At 48.3% G+C, this 22,193-nt stretch overlaps 1 protein-coding gene across 1 annotated transcript in view; it reads right to left on the bottom strand.

Moving 5' to 3' along the window:
* Positions 1-22,193, bottom strand: part of LOC115471257 (serine/arginine repetitive matrix protein 2-like) — a 286,543-nt gene that overhangs the window by 39,683 nt on the left and 224,667 nt on the right. Inside the window, exons 9-10 of the mRNA XM_030204958.1 lie at positions 2,350-2,521; positions 57-191 (exon numbers count right to left, since the gene is read on the bottom strand). Coding sequence (XP_030060818.1) covers positions 57-191; positions 2,350-2,521 — 307 coding nt within the window. The remainder of the gene's footprint in view (positions 1-56; positions 192-2,349; positions 2,522-22,193) is intronic.

The following is a 22,193-nucleotide window of genomic DNA, read 5'->3' as shown; positions in this document are numbered from 1 at the left end:
TGCTCAGGTGTACTCAAAACTAGTATAAAAAACAACAACAAAACAAACCAACCAACCTGATTCCTCAGGTGTAAGCATCTGAGAAACTTCAGCCAAGAAAGGATTTGGGGTAGCATTTTTTGGAACTCGAGACAGCCGAGAACTCCGCCTCTGTTTTTCATTTACAGGTGTGCTAAAAAGCTCAGCTAAACCTGTAATAAATGGATATTATTTAAAACAATTTATTGAACCATTTCAGTCCACACAGGTGTCATGCAGTTCGGGTCATGTATGTTCAACACATGAACACTGCCATATACTAAACAGATGACTATGGGCAGCAACTTTCTGGAGTTATTTTCCTTGAAGTATTATAAAGAGCACATCACAAGGTCTGATTATCTTGTACTTCCCACCTCCAACCAACTGTGGTCTAAATTCTTTTCCCAAAAAAACCACTCTACCTCACATGTTCATCTCCCACTACTAGGTTTGATTCTACTACTTTTTCCTCCCTCCCCATCCCAGGTTGACTCCTTTCCTATAGATATGAGCCAAGGCTGCCATTGGCTCCCAAAGGCTGGAATGGAACCTATGTACTGTACCATACAATCAATGTGGGCCAAAGGATGCTGCCACTGTTTCCTCTGCTGCCCTCCCATCATTTCTAGTTGCATTTTCAAAGAATTTCCTAAAGAGTAGTACAGCAATAAAGTGCATGATATGCAGCTTCTTCCTCAAAAACAAGTGGGTAAAGGGTAAATGCTGGTAGAATAACGAGATTGAAGATTGATAATCACAAAGCATTAGATTATGATCAAATTTAGCACAGGGAGGAAAAGTCATTCAGCTCCAGAAATTCAAGAATTTGGATATGGATCTTAGATTTAATTATGCTCCATTCCCAAGCCTTCAGAGGCCAGGTAACAGAACAAAAAAAAAACAACAACTCAAAATCTGTTTTCGCAAACTAAGCCTTTGGCCTGCACAAATCCCAGGGAATAAAGTAAGTACTTATATGCACTAAAGAAAAGGATCTAACAGTGATTTTACACGATCATCTTAAGATTGCCAAACAGGCATAAAAAGTGTCAAGGATGCTTAGATGCTTAGATGCACAGGGAGAGGAATCACAAGGAAAAATGTGACAATCTTTGTATAAATATCTGATGAGAACTTATTTAAAATACTATCTGCAATTCTAGCGACCACACCTTCAAAAGGATATAAACATAATCTATTACAACGGTCAATGATCTTTCTCAAAGCATATGAGGATGGAAGAAACCACAATCAGCCTTGGGGATGCAGTCTTCAATTCTTCATTGAAAGCACCAGTGTTTTGTTTTGTCTCTCTTTCCTGTTAGCAGATCTCTTTAGGGAGGGTTTTTATTTATTTATTAATAAACAGGAACTTCACTAACAGCCCAAGTGCAAGCCAGGCAAAGAGAAGCCAGCAAAGAGGACCAGGGCAGGGGTAAGTCACGGGGAAAGGTACCTGGAGTGACCAGGTATGCCACCTAAAACTGGCATGGTATAGCCAGAGCACCCCTATGCTCCACTGACCAGGAGACCTAGGACAGGAGCACCCCTAACAGAGGAATCCAGGAGCTACGGGAAGAAAGTCCATCCGCCTGCTGACAGTTCACAAAACTCCAGAGGAAGGGTAGAGGATTTAGATTGTAATCTCTTTTGAGCAGGGACTGTCTTTTCTTCATGTTAAATTGTGAAGCGCTGCGTACGACTGGTAGCGCTATAGAAATGATTTGTAGTAGTAGATTGACATCCTATGTCGCTAGTTTCAAGTCAGCGATCTTTTTTTCCTCATGCTGGTAAACGGACACAATCCACTAGTTTCTGGATTTATCTGCTGATGCAAAAGAATGTATTTTTCCAAGGTATGCTTAGCCTCTTGTTTATAAACCGCAGTGAACGCCTTTGGGGCTATTGTGGGATAGAAATGTCGAACTGTATTGTATGTCGTATATGTGAAGCTTGGGGTAGGGGAATGGAGAAGAGGGACCAGATAGGTCACTTCTACTTTTTGAAATTGGCATTACTAGGCCAATAGATCAATTCAGAATTTAGGAATTTTATCATAGCCCTTAATGCAAGTCCTATAGTATTTTTCTCAATTTTTCAAATTTAGCCAATACATTCCCCAAGTACACAAATAAAATGACATGAATATAAAGGCTACAGACTAGTTATAGCAAACACCAAAAGACAATACTCTCCTATGAAGATACTGTCACTGAAAAATCAGAAGCAACACAAATATGTTCAACTTTGGAAGCTCCCATTACTATCATACTTCAAACAAACCACTTCCTAACAAGAAGTAAAAATATATACGTAAAGTTATCTTACCTGTGAAACTCTCATTTACGTTCATGTTTTGTTTGAAAGCATAGGTTGTCATTACTAATGGAGCTCGGCCAATCACACCTAATGGTCTTGAATGAGCTCGTCCTATCACTACTGTAGCAGGAGAATCTGCATGGCCTGTACCGATATGATCCTTTATTTTGCGTGGAGTTTGCTAAAAATAAAAAAGAGCTTATTAAATATTTAGAAACTGAATTCATAATATTTAGGACATAGATATAAATAATCATCACATACAACATTTGATCAATCATGAAGAAAAGTTTATTTATTTTTGTTACATTTATATCCCACATTTTTTTCTTTTTGTTTTTGCAAACATCGCATTGATTCAGAACTAGAATGAAATGTCAGGGGTAATTACCATCAGTCAATTATTATAACAGTGATGCTGTTTACAAGATCCGACCTTAACAGGGCAGCACGATTAAAAGTTTTAATCGCATGGTTGCTCGCAATTAGATTTTTAAAAATTGCATAAAGTGTCCCTTCACATTTTCACCTGTATAATGCAAAATATAGAATGTAGATGTAAATTCTCAAAACTGACATACCTTACTTCTGTTACTAAACTGAAAATAAAATAATTTCTCTTACCTGTGTTGTCTGCTGATTTTATTTTTCTAATCTTATTCCGTTTCTGGTTCTGTTCCTCTGTCTGTGCTCTGATCTCTATTTTCAGGGCCTTCTCCTCACTATTTCTTTTCTCTCCTCTTTTCTTCACTTCTTTCCCATTCAACTTTCTGCCATTTTTCTTCCTGGCTTCTTTCTATTCCTTCCCTTCATCCACAGGTACCAGCTCCTCCCTCCTTTGGCCTCTCTTCCTCCCTATGGGCACCACCTCTTTTCTCTTCCTCTCCATGGGCACCATCTCTTTTCTTTTTCCTTCCTCTCTATAGGCAGCATCTCATCTCATTCCTTCCCTTGCTCTCCTTTCCATTGGCACAATCTTCATTTCCCCTCCTCCCCGGGCGCTCCTACGGCTTTTCCTGTCCAGCCACCCCGTGTTCTCTCCTACCCCCCCCCCCCGATATTCTTTTCTCTCCTACCACCCTGCTGTCTGGCATAGATTCTGTAGGAACCAACTCCTCAACGAGCAGGTGAATCCATATAGAAGCAAATTCTGATAAAGTGAAGATGCATACTTGTAGCAAGTATTCTCCGAGGACAGCAGGATGATTGTTCTCACGATTGGGTCGACGTCCGCGGCGGCCTAGGAAACCGGCAAAACTTTGCAGGCAAAGCAAAAAACTTGAGAGCACACAGCGCATGCGCGAACAGCTTCCCGCCCGCAGAACGAGCGTGTCATCCTCAGTTTAATAAAAAGCAAACAGAGAACTAGAACAACTCCAAAGGGGAGGCGGGTGGGTTTGTGAGAACAATCAGCCTGCTGTCCTCGGAGAATACCTGCTGCAGGTATTTATCTTCACTTTCTCCGAGGACAAGCAGGCTGCTTTTTCTCACGATTGGGGTATACCTAGCACCCAGGCTGTAATCTGTTGGATTGGTCGTGAGCCCTAGAGCCCAGGACGAGATCTGCTGATAGCAGAGGCCAAGGCCTAGGGCAGACTGACCTGCCACTACACACCCCAGCTATCCAACACCCCTAGCCTACCAACACGCAGCACCTCAGGAAGAAAGGGAAATAGGCATTCAAGTGGGCCTCGCGGCCGAACTGGAACCGATACACACCCAGGGAGGGAAGAAAGAAACACAGGAGTCCCCACGGGACCCAAGGTGCCAGCCGCGCACTGAACACCAGCCACAGGGCGCAGGAAAAACCAACCACGGAGGCTCCAAAGACCAAGGACGGAACCCCTCCCCCAGATTACAAGGAAGGACACCAAAGGAACCAGCACGGGGTGCCACACCCCTCCCATGGGATTAGCGCACAAAAGGAAAACTAATACAGGAAGCACCCTGTAACCACAGGACGATGCGGAGAAAATAGCTAGAAGACCCGGCTGCCACAAGAACACTGCAGCCAGGAACCCCCCAGGACAGAAGGGAGAATGAGCCAACTAACAGCCACAAAAGCCAGAGACAGGTACAGGAAACAATAGGTAAACTAGCCCTCAAACCAGAGACAAAGATACAAAAGGGATGAAGAAAATCCCGTCTAAAACACACAGAAGGCAGAGACACAGTACACAAGGTGTTAAACTTACTGAACCAGAAGTCACAGGAACATGGAGGAGGAAGATAACCGAAGAAACAACCTTAGGGAAGGCCCGCAGACTAGCAGCCTGCCAAGTCGGCAGAACAGGGCAACGCCCCCACTGAGTAAAAGTAGCTGGCCTCCCACAGAGAACTGCAGCAGCGAGGGAAAGGCCCAGCTGGAGGCAAGTGAACTAATTACTCACACACATGCTGACAGAAACGAACCCAAAGGAACTAAACAGCAAGCTGAATACACACACACACACGCTGCCACGAGATATCCCAAACAAAGGGGAAGTAACAGAAAGCCCTGAACAGGGAACACAGATACAAAACTAGAGCAAAGAACAACGTTCTGACGGAGAACTGCAAAGGCTTTAGCCACAAAGAAACGTAACGCCAAAGCAGGGGAAGCAGGAACATGTAGGCTTAAGTATTACCCACTGACATCAGCTCAAACCCTGACAGCCAATCAGGAATGAAGTCCACACCCCTCCCCTGCCAGACAGGCAGAATCATAACACAGGCTCATTCAAAACAATGGAATATTGGTCAATTGGGCCTCGCAACAGCGAGGACATAACAGAGATTGACCTGAAAAGAAACACAACTGAGAGTGCAGCCTGGAACAGAAGAAAAATGGGCCTGGGGGGTGGAGTTGGATTCTATACCCCGAACAGATTCTGCAGCACAGACTGCCCAAAACGACTGTCGCGTCGGGTATCCTGCTGAAGGCAGTAGTGAGATATGAATGTGTGGACTGATGACCACGTTGCAGCCTTGCAAATCTCTTCAATAGAAGCTGACTTCAAGTGAGCCACTGACGCAGCCATGGCTCTGACATTATGAGCCGTGACATGGTCCTCTAGAGTCAGCCCAGCTTGTGCATAAGTAAAGGATATGCAATCCGCTAGCCAATTAGAGATTGTGCGTTTTCCGAAGGCGACTCCCCTCCTGTTGGGATCAAAAGAAACAAACAACTGGGCGGACTGTCTGTAGGGCTTTCTCCGCTCCACGTAAAAGGCCAATGCTCTCTTACAGTCCAAGGTGTGCAATTTGTCTTCACCAGAGCAGGTATAAGGATGGGGAAAGAATGTTGGCAAGACAATTGACTGGTTCTGATGGAACTCCGACACCACCTTTGGCAGGAACTTAGGGTGCGTGCGGCGGACTACTCTGTTGTGATGAAACTTGATATAAGGTGCATGCACTATCAAGGCCTGAAGTTCACTGACTCTACGAGTTGAAGTAACAGCCACCAAGAAAATGACCTTCCAGGTCAAGTACTTCACATGGCAGGAATTCAGTGGCTCAAAAGGAGCTTTCATCAGCTGGGTGAGAACGATGTTGAGATCCCATGACACTGTAGGAGGTTTGACAGGGGGCTTTGACAAAAGCAAACCTCTCATGAATCGAACTAAAGACTGTCCAGAGATAGGCTTACCTTCCACACAGTACTAAAAAGCACTAATCGCACTAAGATGAACTCTTACGGAGCTGGTCTAAAGACTAGACTCTGACAAGTGCAGAAGGTATTCAAGCAGGGTCTGTGTAGGACAAGAGCGAGAATCTAGGGCCTTGCTGTCACACCAGACGGCAAACCTCCGCCATAGAAAGAAGTAACTCTTTTTAGTGGAATCTTTCCTGGAAGCAAGCAAGACTCAGGAGATACTCTCTGAAAGATCCGAGGCAACTTCTAAGATCTCAACATCCAGGCCGTGAGAGCCAGAGACTGGAGGTTGGAATGTAGAAGCGACCCCTCGTTCTGGGTGATGAGGGTCAGAAAACACTCCAATCACCACGGTTCTTCGGAGGACAACTCCAGAAGGGGAAATCAGATCTGACGAGGCCAGAAGGGAGCAACTAGGATCATTGTTCAGCAGTCTTCCATGAGTTTCAGCAAAGTCTTTCCTACTAGAGGTATTGGAGGATACGCATACAGAAGGCCTGCCCCCCCAATGTAGGAGAAAGGCATCTGACGCTAGTCTGTCGTAAGCCTGAAGTCTGGAACAGAATTGAGAGACTTTGTGATTGATCTGAGTGGCAAAAAGATCCACCGAGAGGGTGCCCCATGCTTGGAAGATCTTGTGGACAACGCCCATGTTGAGCGACCACTTGTGAGGTTGCATGATTCTGCTCAACCTATTGGCCAGACTGTTGTTTACACCTCCCACGTGGCTTGGATCAACATGCCATGACAGCGCGCCAAAAGCCACATCTGGACAGCTTCCTGACACAGAGGGCGAGATCTGGTGCCCCCCTGCTTGTTGGTATAATACATAGAAACCTGATTGTCAGTCTTAATCAGAATGATTTGGTTGGACAGCCGATCTCTGAAAGCCTTGACAGCGTTCCAGAACGTTCGTAATTCCAGGAGGTGGATCTGAAGACCCTTTTCCTGGAAGCACCAAGCTCCTTCAGTGTGAAGTTCATGTACATGAGCTCCCCACCCCAGGAGGGATGCATCCGTCGTCAGCACTTTTTGTGGCTGAGGAATTTGGAATGGACGTCCCAAGGTCAAATTGGATTGAATGGTCCACCAATGAAGGGAACTGCAAAACTCGATGGACAGATGGATCACATCTTCTAGATCCCCTGTGGCCTGGCACCACTGGGAAGCTAGGGTCCATTGAGCTGATCTCGTATGTAGGCGTGCCATGGGAGTACATGAACTGTGCAGGCCATGTGTCCTAAGAGTCTCAACATCTGCCGAGCTGTATCTGTTGAGACGCTCGAGCCATGGACATGAGGGTCAGGAGACCGTCTGCCCTTGCCTGGGGAAGATAAGCTCGAGACATCCGTGTGTCCAACAGAGCTCCAATGAACTCCAATTTTTGAACCGGGACAAGATGGGACTTGGGATAATTGTTCACGAACCCCAGTAGCCCTAGCACTCGAATAGTCATCCGCATGGACCGAAGAGCAACTGCCTCCAAGGTGCTCTTCACCAGCCAATCGTCGAAATAAGGGAACACATGCACTCCCAGTCTGTGTAGCGATGCTGCGACAACAGCCAGGCAACTTTGTAAAAACCCTGCGTGCATTCTATTTGCTTTCTTAGCCGTCACTGCTCATTGAACAGAGGGTTTCAACGTATCATCAACAATGACACCTAGATCTTTTAACTGGGTGGTGACTCATAATGTGGAACCTTGCATCAAGTAGCTGTAGCTTGTGTTCCTCTTTCCCACATGTATCACTTTGCACTTGCTCACATTAAACAGCTGCCATTTTGATTCCAGATCTCTAGGGTGCCCCATTGCTCTGCTGGGATGTCTGGGGGACCAGACTACTAAAAATGTTGTTTCCTCATACATCTCAATGGCATGAATCTCTATGTTTTGCTCTTATTTGGCTCCCCCCTCCCCCCAAAAAAAAGAGACCAAAAAACACAACATCCATGTTCAAAACAGTACTTAAAAAAAAAAAAATTAAGACATTTTTCTGTTTTCGAAAATGACTATTTCCTATTCAGATTTTTGACATTTTGTGCAAAACATCCAAAGTCAGACTTAGATATCATATTGAAAATGCCCCCCCCCCCCAAGTGTTTTTGCCTCCAATGCAATCTTCTTTTCAAAGTTTCTTTCTGCCTTATCAGCATTTTTCATTTGACTTGCCATTCGTTATGCTGTTTCCTATTTTCAGTCAGATCCTTCTTCCATTTTCTGAAGGATTTTCTTTTAGCTCTAATAGCTTCCTTCACCTCACTTTTTCACCATGCTGAGGCAAACTTTAAGCTTTTATTCAATATGGAAGTTGTTACATAAGCTAAAATATGGGTCTCCATTCTCCACAATTCATCTATTTCTGATACTTTTTTTTTTTTTTAAATAGAATGACCAGAACTGCAAACCATACGCAAGCAGTGGCCATACCATCGATTTATAGTGAATTAAAATTATGCCTGTTAAAATTTACTTTCCTTTAATTCTGTTAAACCATTTGAGATGCATGGATTTACGCCACTCTGTCAGCAGATGGAGATAGAGTTCTACAACTTTCCAGTGATATTAATATTACTATCCTTAGTTAAGAGGAGGCTGAGACTCTTGCTAGTAAAGTTTGTTGAAGCAATATAGTGAAATAAACAAGAAATCTAAATACCACAGAGCCTTCAGCTGAAAAGCAAAATAGGAGATTACTCCTGGTTTCCACCAGGGATGAAGAAAAAGGATAGAAAAAAAAATATTTAATACTCTCAGAAATCTTCTTATTCTTAGACACTGATATAATTCTAAAAAGTAGGCCGATGCAGAAAGCTAATGTGAGCCAAACCACACAGTTGTCGTGAGGTGAACATGCATGTTACTGAATCCATAGACAAATCAGAGAAGACCAACAGATTGAAGAGAAAATATTTTTATTACTCAAGATGCCCAACGAGGACATCTCACCTTCAAAAAGGCTGCATCAGGAGCAAGACAATTAACAAATATAAATAAATTAAAATTATAAACAAACATTTAAACGCTAGAGTCGCCCATATGTTTCTAAGCGCGACTTAGCCTTTAGCACACGCTAATCATTAGTGCAATATAAAAATGCTAACGGGCCCTAAGTTTCAATGAGCATATCATCAAACTCTATAAAGTGACAAAACAAATACTTAGTATCTCTTCAGAGCACCACTCCTCCTCTATGATTCAGTTGAAAAACAACTATGCAAACAAACTAGCAAGTTATATGCATCAGTTCATGTATGAGTGCCTAAAGAAAAGGCAAAGTGCCAGCACACGTTGCACTTGTTCACTGCATAAGTATCAGCTTTGTAAAAATTTTACGTACAGGAGATTTTTGCAAGACTATGTACTGAACAAATGGTGATGTATGCTGGCACTTTCATTTTGTTTGGACATACACACAGCAAGCTGTCCTTATCACAGAATCTTTCTGCAAGTGTCTGCCAGATTAGTGCGCCAAGTTCTACACACCTGAAATTAGTGTCTCATTAGTACACTACATCATGCAGTTTTAATTTTGCAGTAGAAACAGCATGCTCATCCATCTGCACGTGCCTCTACCGCATGGCTTTCTGCATTGGCCCCCGAAAAGGCAAGATGGAAGAGCCAACGTTGAACATAATTCCTAAATGTCCCAGTTGTGTTCAAAGGAAAAAAAAGTTTAACAAAATATTAAAATTTCCTGTTCTTGATTGGGCAAGATCAATCCAGACACATGCCCCTTCAAACCATACCTCAGGCAAAACTGGTATCGAACAAAGCATCCAGGTACTCTCAACAAATGGGAAGGTGGCTGCAATTTGCTTTTTGCATAACTCCTACCATTTCAAACTCTCAATCACTTGGATTACTCCTTGAACTCAATCCAAGAGGGACAAGCACAATAGCCTGCAAATAAAAAAGCTGCTCTCTGAATCCTCATCAAAGCTCTCAATTTCTAAATGGAAATACATACCTGTAGCAGGTATTCTCCGATGACAGCAGGCTGATTATTCTCACAACTGGGTCATCGTCCGCGACGGCCCAGTAGACCGGCAACAATTGCAAAGCAAAAAACAAAGTCTTCTAGAACGCTGCGTCGCGCAGGACAAACACACCGTGCATACGCGAGCGTGCCCTCTTAGTTGAATAAAAAGCAAAATAGAAAAACTGGAACAACTAACGGGAGGAGGGAGGGATTGTGAGAATAATCAGCCTGCTGTCCTCGGAGAATACCTGCTACAGGTATGTACTGTATTTTTCGGACTATAAGACGCACCGGAACATAAGACGCACCTAGGTTTTAGAGGAGGGAAATAGGAAATTTTTTTTTTCCTTTTTCCCAACTCTAAAACCTAGGTGCTCCGGTGTGCCTTGTCCGAATCCCTCCCTCCGAGTTCGGGATCGCCGTCAGGATTACCTCCTCCTCCTCCCCCCCCCCCCCCGGCCCTGTCACCACTTCTCCCTACTCACGCGATCTTCGCTGGTGGTCTAGTGACGTCGGGGCAGGAAAGAGCCCCCTCTTTCCTGCCCAGCGCGCTGCTCTCCATCCTCCTGAATGCATTGCTGCCTGACGGTCTCGGCGAGATTCAAAATGGCCGCCATTTTGAATCTCGCCGAGACCGTCAGGCTGCATACAGGAAGAGGGGGCTCTTTCCTGCTCCGACGTCACTAGACCACCAGGGAAGATCGCGTGAGTAGGGAGAAGTGGTGACAGGGCCCGGGGGGGGGGGGGGGGTAACCCTGACGGCGATCCCGAACTCGAAGGGCGGGCGGCCTGCCAGCCAGCCAAATCTACCTTTGGACTATAAGACTCACCCCCCATTTTCCTCCCAAATTTGGGGGGAAAAAAGTGCGTCTTATATTCCGAAAAATACGGTATCTTCATTTTCTCAGAGGACAAGCAGGCTGGATTATACTAACAACTGGGCTATCCCTAGCCCCCAGGCTCACTCAAAATAAAGAACATTGGTCAATTGGGTCTCGCTTCCGGGTTAGAAGGAGGCAGCATGTATGATTCGCTACTGCTGAGACGGAGGGAGGTAAATCCCGCGATCGAGGCGGCGGTGGGCAGCGTTTGGGAAGCGCTGCCATGAGAGTGAGGGAGGCAGATGCGGAAACAGAGCTCAGCCTGCTCCCTCCGCTCCGCTGCCTCCACTGCTGGGTGGGTCAGGGCCCACCCGTGGCTACGGCCCTGAGTCTATCCTGGACCTGAAGCCTGGAACAGAATTGAGGGACTTTGTGATTAATCTGAGTGGCAAAAAGATCCACCAAGGAGGTGCCCCACGCTCGGAAGATCTTGTGGACAACGCCCATGTTTAGCAACCACTCGTGAGGTTGCATGATCTTGCTCAACCTGTTGGCCAGATTGTTGTTTATGCCTGCCAGATTCGTGGCTTGGAGAAACATGCCGTGATGGTGCGCCCAAAGCCACATCTGGACGGCTTCCTGACACAGAGGGCGAGATCTGGTGCCCCCCCTGCTTGTTGGTGTAATACATAGCAGCCTGATTGTCTGTCTGAATCAGAATGATTTGATTGGACAGGCAATCTCTGAAAGCCTTGACAGCGTTCCAGATTGCTCGTAATTCCAGGAGGTTGATCTGAGGATCCTTTTCCTGGGTGGGCCAAGCTCCATGAGTGTGAAGTCTATCTACATGAGCTCCCCACCCAAGGAGGGATGCATCTGTCATCAGCACTTTTTGTGGCTGAGGAATTGAAATGGACGTCCCAAGGGCAAATTGGATCAAATGGTCCACCACTGAAGGGAACTGAAAATGTCGTTTGAAAGATGGATTACATCCTCTAGATCCCCTGTGGTCTGGCACCACTGGGAAGCTAGGGTCCATTGAGCTGATCTCATATGTAGGTGTGCCATGGAGTCATATGAACTGTGGAAGCCATGTGTCCTAGAAGTCTGCAGAGCTGTGATCTGTTGAGACGCTCGAGTTAAGGAGACCAGGGCCAAGAGATTGTCTGCCCTTGCCTGGGGGAGATAAGTTCAAGACGTCCGTGTGTCCAACAGAGCTCCAATGAACTCCAATTTCTGAACCGGAACAAGGTAGGACTTGGGATAATTGATTACAAACCCCAGTAGCTCTAGCAGTCGAACAGTCATCTGCATAGACTGTAGAGCCCCTGCCTCCAAGGTGCTCTTCACCAGCCAATCGCCGAGATAAGGGAACACATGCACTCCCAGTCTGCGTAGCGATGCTGCGACAACTGCCAGGCACTTTGTGAAGACCCTGGGCGCAGACGCGAGGCCAAAGGGCAGTACAAAGTACTGAAAGTGCCGAGTTCTCAACCGAAATCGAAGATGCTTCCTGTGAGCTGGGAGTATCGAGATGTGAGTATAGGCATCCTTTAAGTCCAGAGAGCATAGCAAATCGTTTTCCTGAATCATGGGAAGCAGGGTGCCCGCCCAGTGAAACCATCATGAACTTTTCTCACACTAAGGAATTTGTTCAGTGCCCTTAGGTCTAGGATGGGACGCATTCTCCCCCCCCCCCCCCCCCCCCCCCCCCGTTTTCTTTTGCACAAGAACCTGGAATAGAATCCCAGCCCTTCTTCTCCTGGTAGAACGGGTTTGACTTCCTCTGCAAGTACCTGCTTGTGCTGGGAGCTAAAGAACTGAGCTCCTGGTGGGCAATTTGGAGGCCTGGATTCCAGATTGAGAGTGTATCCTAACCGGACTATTTGAAGAACCCACCTGTTGGAGGTTGTAAGAGGCCACCTTTGGTGAAAACATAACAACCTCCCCCCCCCCCCCCCCCCCGCAAGCCGTCCGGCACAGACACTTTTTCTGAGGCTATGCTGCACTGGAGCCAGTCAAAAGACCGTCCCTTGCTTTTGCTAGGGAGCCCTAAGGGCCTTAGGCGCACGCCGTTGACAAGAATGGGCATGCTGGGACTGAGCCTGGACAGGCTGCTGAGGAGAAGTGTACCTACGCCTATTATAGGAATAGGGAGCACTCCTCCTCCCTCCAAAAAAACTCCTAGATGAGGAGGTGGTAGCAGAAGATACCCGGCGGGAGAGAGAATCCATAGCATCATGGTGCTTTTTGATCTGATCGACCATGTTCTCTACTTTTTCTCCAAAGAGATTATCCCCCCAGCAAGGTACATTCACCATTTGCTGCTGGGTCTTATGATCCAGGTCAGAGACACGCAGCCATGAGAGTCTGCGCATCACTATACCTTGAGCAGCTACTCGGGATGCCACATCAAAAGTGTCGTAAGACCCCCTGGCCAGGAATTTGCGACATGCCTTCTGCTGCCTGACCACCTGGTGAAAAGGTTCGGCGAGCTCTGGAGGAAGAGGTTCAAACTGGACAGTTGCCTCAGCGAGTTCCGTAAGTGGATGCTCATGTAGAGCTGGTAAGTTTGGAACTTGGCGGCGAGCATTTTGGCCTGATATGTTTTCCTCCCAAAAGAATACAAGGTCCTAGACTCTCTGCCTGGGGGCGCCGAGGCATAGTCTCTAGTACTCTTGGCTCTTCTGAGAGCAGAGTCCACCACCATAGAATCGTGAGGAAGTTGGGCCTTCACCATTACATGCTCTCCATGGACTCTGTACTGCGACTCAGATTTTTTGGGAACTGCTGGATTAGATAGAGGGAACGACCAGTTTCGCATAAGAACTTCCCTGAGTGCGTTATGCAAAGGGGCCGTTGAAACCTCTGTGGGAGGAGAAGGATAGTCCAAGACCTTGAGCATTTTGGCCCTGGGCTCATCCACAACCTCCATAGGGAATGGAATTTCCTTAGACATTTCCCGAACAAAAAATGAAAAATAAAGACTCTCAGGTGAAGACATTCTTCTTTCGATTGGTGGAGTAGGATCAGAGGGGACCCCATAGGACTCTTCTTCAGAAAAGTATCTGGGGTCTTCCTCCTCTTCCCACGAGTGCTCATCATTGGTATTGGACAAAAGCTAAGAGCAGCCCGAACCCAAGCTTGTCTCGACGTTGAGGAACGACGATCTCGTGGGGAGTCGGTGTCAGAATCTGAGGGGGCTCAAGAGCTGGTAACAGGCTGCCAGATGACCGACGCATCGGCACTACCTATATGGAGGGTGAGCGGTCCTCCCGGCGCCGACGCTTCTCGGTTGCAGACTCCCTCGGCTCCCCGGAGCTCTCGGTACCGTGCATGGAAAAAGAACGATGACGGTGCTTCATAGCCTTCGCTCAACGCCCGTATTCCAGACTCCTCGGTACAGAAGAGGAAGACGTGAAATCCTCATGTCTCCTCGGGGCCAGGTCTGACGGTCAGTCCCGGGGGCCTGCATAGCAGTAGGCCTCGAGATAGGTGGAGACTCACTCGATGCCTCGATGCTCCCAGCGCAATGTGGTAGTTCGGCTGCTTCCCTCTAAGTCGACGCCGCCAACCTCGGTACCGATGTCGATGCCGACGTCGAAGGACCGGACCGATCAGAAGTTTCTCACATTGAGCCTCTTGAGTCTGTTTCTTCATTAAAAGACACAGCTTACAGGCAGCTGGAAAATGGTCAGGCCTAAGGCATTGGAGACACCACGCATGGGGGTCGGTACCCGAGATGGTCTGGTTGCACCGAGTACAACGCTTGAAGCCGCTGGGAGTCCTCGATGACATGGACGGAAAAACAGTGGCTGCGAAATTAAAAGGCTTGATCGTGCCAAAAAAAAAAAGACCCAAAAAAGGGGGAAAAAAAAGACCCGGCTGAGCAGCCTAAAGGGCGGCCGAATCGAAAACAAAAGGAAACTTAAAAAAGGGAGAGAAAACCTAATAAAGGAAAAAACTACTTTTTTAAAATTATTTTTGAAGAAAAATAAAACAAAGCAGAAAAGAAAGGGGAAGCAGTAAACGCTTAACCGAGTCTCCTGAGCCGAAAAAAGCGCAGTCCAACAAAACACGTGTCACTCCAATTGCGGATGAAAAGAAACTAAGAAGGGCACGCTCGCGTCGCGGAAAGCCGTTCTCATGCGAGGTGTGTTCCGGCCGCGCGACGCAGCGTTCTAGAAGACTGTTTTTTGCTTTGCAATTGTTGCCGGTCTCCTGGGCCATCATGGATGACGACCCAGTTGTGAGTATAATCCAGCCTGCTTGTCCTCGGAGAATGCAACGTCCTCTTACACGATACATGCACCAACAACATTCGCCGCCTTCAAACTTATAACTGGATCACAGAAACACAATGATGTCACTCCTGTCCTCCAAGAACACAAGTTTCCACTCTTTCACAGAATTTCCTACAAAATACTCTTACTGGCCTTCAACGTTCATCACTTAAGTACTCCCCCTCTACCTGCCAGAAGATGTAGTAACAGCAGTCAGTGTTATCAGGGTTTTAAAAAAGGTTTGGACAAGTTCCTAGAGAAAAAGTCCTTAGTCTGCTATTGAGACAGACACGGGGAAGTCATTGCTTGCACTGGGATTGATACCATAGAATGTTATTTGGGTTTCTGCCAGGTACCAGTGATCTATATTGGTCACTGCTAGAAACAGTATACTAGGCTAGATGGACCACTGGTCTGACCCAGTATGGCTATTCTTATGTTCATCCCCTCCAGATGTTTACATTTCTCATAACACAACCTACTAATTATCCCCTTGTTTCGTCATATTCGTTTTGATACTATACAGAACAAGATCTTCAGTATAGTTGGCCCAACCATATGGAATACCCTTTCCCCCTCTCTCAGATTAGAGCAATCGATCACTTGGTTTAAAATCTGAAATGAAGCTTATAATTTTTGTTCTCAATAAAAACTGTTGAACAATAAAGCAGAGGGGATGAAGGGTAGGTTAGGGGGGATGGGAGAAATTGTTAAAAAGATTGATGATGCACTTTATCATTGTATTTCTATATTGAAAATTTGATGGTGACATTTATGTTTCTGCCAGATATTGGATGTAGTTATTTTTCTCAATCATCAATAAAAATATTGAAAAATAAAATCTGAACTAAAAACCTTCAAATTCTGGATACCTTTGCTCACTAACTTTTCACCTCACACACTGCTGGCCTGGGTTATTGATGTCAGGAGTAACTGCTAGATCTGCATTTCAGTCCTCGCTCTCTCTTTTTTTCTCATTTGTCCTACAAATATGTTGTAGTTCCCTTCAAATTATCATTTTATATAATGTATGTAAACCGCTATGACAGACCTTCTTCCCAGGCAGTATATCAAGTCCTATTAAAACTGGAACAGCCTGGTGGACCACTACCTGAATTGAGACCAAGCTTCACAGGGACACCTTAAAGGCAGTAGGACATAGCCATTCTGGCCAACATCCAGGAAATACTGGTTAATGTGATACGGGGTTGCTCCTGTAAAACCAGCGAAGGCAGATTATCTGATGGAATCACCTCAGAAGAGGACCTGCTGCAGATAACTGGGAGGCCCTTAGATTTTCCAGCTCCATGAAACAATTGTGTCTTCTATCAACCCCCACTGGACTGAGAGGACCACTGCCTGACTGGCATGCAGATTTAACAGAGCAAAGCTTGAACAAGTTTCCCCAAAAACTGTACCACTCATGTTCATCTTCCAGAAGCATCTGAGGTTTCCACTGCCCAGTGGCACAGCCATAAGAAACTATGAGTGGTGACCAAAGACGGGAGGACAGTCTAATCAAAATGTAGAAAAACTGGCCAGATAGGCAGACCCAAATCCACATGCCCAGTTTCTTGACTGTGGAGCAGTGTGTGCGCCACATAACCCTCATAGCCTACACCTCAACGGCCACAGCACAAGCAACAAAAACCCTGCTTTTTTAAGGCCTCAATTTGGAAAGAGAAGGTAAAATTATGTATCATACCTGATAATTTTCTTTCCATTAATCATAGAAGATCTACCAGCAGGTGGAGATAGAGAGCAATCTTTTGCCTCTCTATATGTGGTCATGTGCTACCAGGAAATCCTTAGTATAGTCGATATCAAAGCTCCATCCACAGGAATCACCAAACAGAGAATTACACTCACAAAGGGACACTCCGCCACCCAACCACCGCCGAAGAGCTGGGGGGGGGGGGGGGGGGGGAACTGGCATGTCTTGCTACCGCAACCGCGAGAGGAGCAGGCTTAACCCATCACCACCAAAGCAAGAGGGAAACAAAGCTACCCTACTACCGCACGAAGCGGGAGGGAGCACCGGCATAATTTAGTTATGAATCCAACCACCGTCAAAATGGGGGGAAAGCAGCAGCTGCTCACTGTAACACAAAGTCGTCCCAACTCCAGGGAAATCCAAGTGGAAGAACTTGAACTCAAAGTCCTCCTGAACAGGAACTGAAGTCTAAACTTGAACCTGAAATATAACTGAACTAGAACAAACATCTGGGAGGGACTATGGATTGATCTGCTATGATTAACGGAAAGAAAATTATCAGGTATGATACATAATTTTACCTTCCATATCATCAAGCCGATCAATCCATAGACTGGTGGGATGTACCTAAGCAGTACTCACCCAGGGCGGGACATGAAAATCCCAGAACGCAACACTGAAGCTCCAAACTGGGCCTCGGCCCGTGCTGCCACATCCAAGCGATGCCGTGAGAAGGTATGAGCCGACGCCCAAGTCGCTGATCTGCAAATTTCCTCCAAGGAAACGGACCTGGGCTCTGCCATCGAAGCCACCTGTGCTCTAGTAGAATGAGCCTTCAGCTGGATAGGCGGCACCGTCCCTGCGGCCACATAAGCCGCCGCAGTCACTTCCTTGACCCAACATGCCACGGTAGCTTTAGATGCCTGCAGACCCCTACGGGGGCCCGCGAACAGCACGAACAGGTGATCCAACTTCCGGAAATCCTTGGTCACTTCCAAGTATCTGATGATAACTCGTCTAACATCCAGGAATCTGAGAGCACGATACTCCTCTGGATAATCCTCCCTACGGAAGGAGGACAAAACTGCCGATTCACATGGAAGCGAGAAACAATCTTGGGCAGGAAGGAAGGCACTGGGCGAATAGACACTCCTGCCTCCGTGAACGGCTCTCTACACGAGCGCGCCTGGAGCTCGGAAACCCTCCTGGCTGAAGCGATTGCCACCAAAAAGACCGCTTTCAACGTCAGGTCCTTCAGAGACAGCCGCGATAATGGCTCAAAGTGTGGCTTCTGCAAGGCCCGCAGCACCAGATTGAGATTCCACGTAGGCACTATCGAGTGCAGAGGAGGGCGTAGGTGATTAACCCCTTTGAGAAAACGCACCACCTTTGGCTAAGAAGCCAGGGAAGCACCCTTCAGGCGACTCCTGAAGCAAGCTAGAGCCGCTACCTGGACCTTAAGAGAGTTGAGCGACAGGCCTTTCTCCAGACCTTCTTGCAGGAACGCCAACACTGAAGCAATTGGCGCCGTGAAGGGCGACAGGGATCCTGCCTCGCACCATGATACAAAGGTACGCCATACCCTGGTGTACATAGAAGTAGAGCGCTTCCGTGCTCTCAGCATAGTGGCGATGACCTTGTCCGAGAAGCATTTTTCTTCAGCCGCTTCTGCTCAAGAGCTAGGCCGTAAGACCAAAGGGGGAGGGATCCTCCATCACCACGGGACCCTAATGTAAGAGGCCCCGCTCTGCTGGAAGCCGCAGAGGACTGTCTATGGAAAGCCGATCAGGTCCGCATATCAAGGGCGTCTGGGCCAGTCTGGACCCACCAGGACCACCCGGCCTGGGTGTTTTGCCACCCAGCCGAGAATTCTGTCCAGCATAGGCCAAGGCGGGAACACGTAGAGAAGCTCCTGTACCGGCGACTGCTGGAGAAGAGCAACGACCCCCAGAGATCGAGGGTCCCGTCCTCTGCTGAAGAACCGCAGCACTTGGCAATTGGCCGAGGTCGCCATCAGATCCAAAGTCGGCATGCCCCAGCACTTCGTGATCTCCAAGAAGACGCGAGCAGACAGTTGCCACTCTCCGGGATCCAAGGTATGGCGACTGAGAAAGTCCGCCTCGACATTCAGGACTCCCACAATGTGAGCCGCAGACAGCTGGTCCAGATTCGCCTCTGCCCACTGGCATAACTTCATGGCCTCCCTGGCTAGGGGGGCGCTAGTGGTACCTCCCTGGCGATTGACATAGACCACGGCCGTGGCATTGTCTGACAGGATTCGAACTGGCCTCAGTATCAGTACCTGAAGAAACGCTTCAAGTGCCAACCGAATGGCCCGAAGTTCCAAGAGGTTGATGGACCACTTCGCCTCCGCCGGCGACCATATCCCCTGCGTTGTGCTTCCCAGGCAGTGGACTCCCCAGCCCGTCAAGCAGGCGTCCGTCGTAACGACAATCCACTCCGGGGACGTGAAAGGCATACCGGCTGACAAACTGTCTGACATCAGCCACCAACTTAGCGCCCTTCTCACTGCCGGGTCCAGGGGAAGGCGAACTGCGTAATCCTCCGAAACCGGAGTCCAGCACCGCAGAAGAGAGTGCTGTAGTGGCCTCATATGGGCCCTGGCCCAGGGCACTACCTCCATCGTGGCCGTCATGGAGCCCAACAGTTGCACATAATCCCAAGACAGAGGAGCTGAGGAGGTTAGGAACCGGCCCACCTGGGCCTGAAGCTTGAGGCTCCGGTTGTCCGGCAGGAACACTCTGCCCACTTGGGTGTCGAACCGAACACCCAGATACTCCAGGGACTGAGTCGGGCGCAGCTGACTTCGGTTGATGATCCATCCCAGGGAGCTCAGAAGAGCAATGACCCTGTCTGTCGCTCTCCCATACTCCGCAAAGGAGGGCGCTTGAATCAGCCAGTCGTCCGGGTAGGGTTGGACTTGCACTCCTTCCTTGCGGAGATAAGCTGCAATGACCACCATCACTTTGGAGAAGGTCCGCGGAGCCGTAGCCAACCTGAACGGGAGGGCTCTGAACTGGAGGTGCCGGCCCAGCACTGCAAAGCGCAGGAAACGCTGATGAGGCGGCCAGATAGGAATGTGCAGATAAGCTTCCTTGATGTCCAAGGATGCCAGGAATTCTCCTTCTTCTATCGCAGCAATCACAGAACGGAGAGTCTCCATACGGAAATGCCGTATTTGCAAGGCCCTTCTGTGCCACACTGCTCTACGGGCACTGGGACCACCGCCCCAAGGCGGAGCAAGTTGTCCAGAGTCTGCTGAACTGCTGCCACTTTGAGGGGAGACTTGCAGGGAGAGTTCACGAATCCGTCTCTCAGGGGCCGGCAGAACTCCAACTTGTAGCCGTCTCTAATGACTTCTAGAACCCAAGTGTCTGAAGTTACCCTGGTCCACTCGCCCAGAAAAAAGGACAGCCTTCCTCCTATCTGCTCTGGGCCATGGACCAGGGCCCCCTCATTGGGTACGAGACCTTGGGGGAGGACCGGAGAAAGAACCTCCTGAGCAGCAGTCTCTGCGAAAGTAATGCTGCTTCTGGGAGAACCTCTGCTTGAAGGAGGAGGAGGAGACCGACTTGCCCGGGCGATACTGAAGGGCTTCTTGAAAACGGCCCTTAGAGGAACCAGGGCGAGCACTGCTGGCCCTTGCCTTGGCCTCTGGCAACCTCTTGCCTTTAGAACTGCCGAGATCCGTCACGATCTTGTCCAGCTCATCCCCGAAGAGCAGCTTGCCCTTAAAAGGCAACTTGGCTAAGCGGGATTTGGAGGCATGGTCAGCTGACCAATGCTTAAGTCATAGCCATCGATGGGCAGAGACAGACATACCTTTAGCCGAGGCTCTCAAAACATCATACAGCAAGTCTGCCAAGTAAGCCAAGCCCGACTCCAGGACCGGCCAATCCGCCCTCAAGGAAGGATCCGAGGGGGAGGCCCGCTGCACCACCGTAAGGCATGCCCTGGCCACATAGGAGCCGCAAACCGAGGCCTGCAAACTCAAGGCGGCCGCTTCAAAGGTTAACTTTAAGGTCGCTTCCAATTTCCTGTCCTGTGAATCCTTAAGGGCAGAGCCACCTTCCACCGGCAAAGCCGTCTTTTTTGTCACAGCAGTGATTAGAGAGTCCACTGCCGGCCAGCTTAAGGCCTCCTGTTCACCCTCTGGCAGAGGGTACAGATGAGTCATTGCCCTGGCTACCTTGAGGCTCGCCTCAGGAGAATCCCACTGAGCCGAAATTAGAGTTTTCATGGCTTCATGGATGTGGAAGGTCCTGGAAGGGCACTTGGTTCCCAACATAATAGCGGAACCCGCCGAGGCTGAAGGAGGGCCTTCCTCCAGAGAGGAAATACTCAAGATGCTCATAGCCTGAACTAACAGGTTAGGCAATTCCTCTGAGCGAAAAAGCTGCGCTGCAGAGGGGTCATCTCCCCCATCAGGGCGAGGATCAGCCTCCTCCAAAGAATCCCCAAGGGACCTTTGGGAGAACTCAGAAACGCTGCCCTCATCTACATCAGAGGAGACAGAGTCCCCCAAGACCTGAAGATCCACCCGAGGGCGCTTGATCAGGGAAGCCTCTTCCCCCAAGTCTGACAGGGGAGCAGGAGCAGCGTTTTGCAGTTGAAAGGCCTGATGCAGCAACAAAATAAACTCAAGAGAAACCCCCGTTTGTGCACCTCTGCAACCTGGGCCAAGCCCTAGAGGAACTCTCAACCTCCACTCCATAGAGCGGGGGAGAGGCGTGCTGCGCATCCAAAATGGCGTCTGGCGCGTCACTCCGCAAAGGAGCCGAACGGGAAGCATGGCGCTTAAACTTCGCATCTTCTTACCGCTGCCCAACTCAAAGGCGGTCATAGCAGAGGCCGTCCGAGCTGCATGGGCAGCCAAATTCGGAAGGGCGGACATCGGGGGATGGGCGCCTAAGGCGGGAAAGGCCGCCGACATCCCAGCGGAGGAAAAACCGGCTAAATCAGCAAAAAACGGAAGGGCGCCCAAAAATGGCTTCTCTGCCTCCGATCCCCGTGCCTCCCCACTAGCCGCGCGATCGCGGTTTGGGGAGCGCTTTTTCGCGCCCTTACCATCTGACGCCATGATCCACGAGGGAAACGTTCGGGGGAACCCCCTACCCGCTAGGAAAAGGTAAAATTACCTGCTTCTTGCTCCGAGCGGCAACGAATTGTGTCCAAGTGAGCAGCAGCAAGTAAAATCTTTTCTGCTTCAAGATTAAATTTTTTTTTTTTTTTTTTAAACGGAGCCAGCGGGAGGGGGGAGAAAAGGAGGCACCTGGAACCACCAGGTTTGCACTTGCTCACAAAGAGCCCTCAACTCCAGGTACTCAACAAAGCCTAAGTAAATAGGTGTGGAGACCAAGCCAGAGCTGCTGCGTGTGACCACACACCTGCTACGGT

This window comes from Microcaecilia unicolor, chromosome 5 (genome assembly GCF_901765095.1).
Source record: "Microcaecilia unicolor chromosome 5, aMicUni1.1, whole genome shotgun sequence".
Lineage (NCBI taxonomy): Eukaryota > Metazoa > Chordata > Amphibia > Gymnophiona > Siphonopidae > Microcaecilia > Microcaecilia unicolor.
The sequence above is the reverse complement of the archived record's forward strand: the minus strand, read 5'-3'. Positions and strand labels throughout refer to the sequence as shown.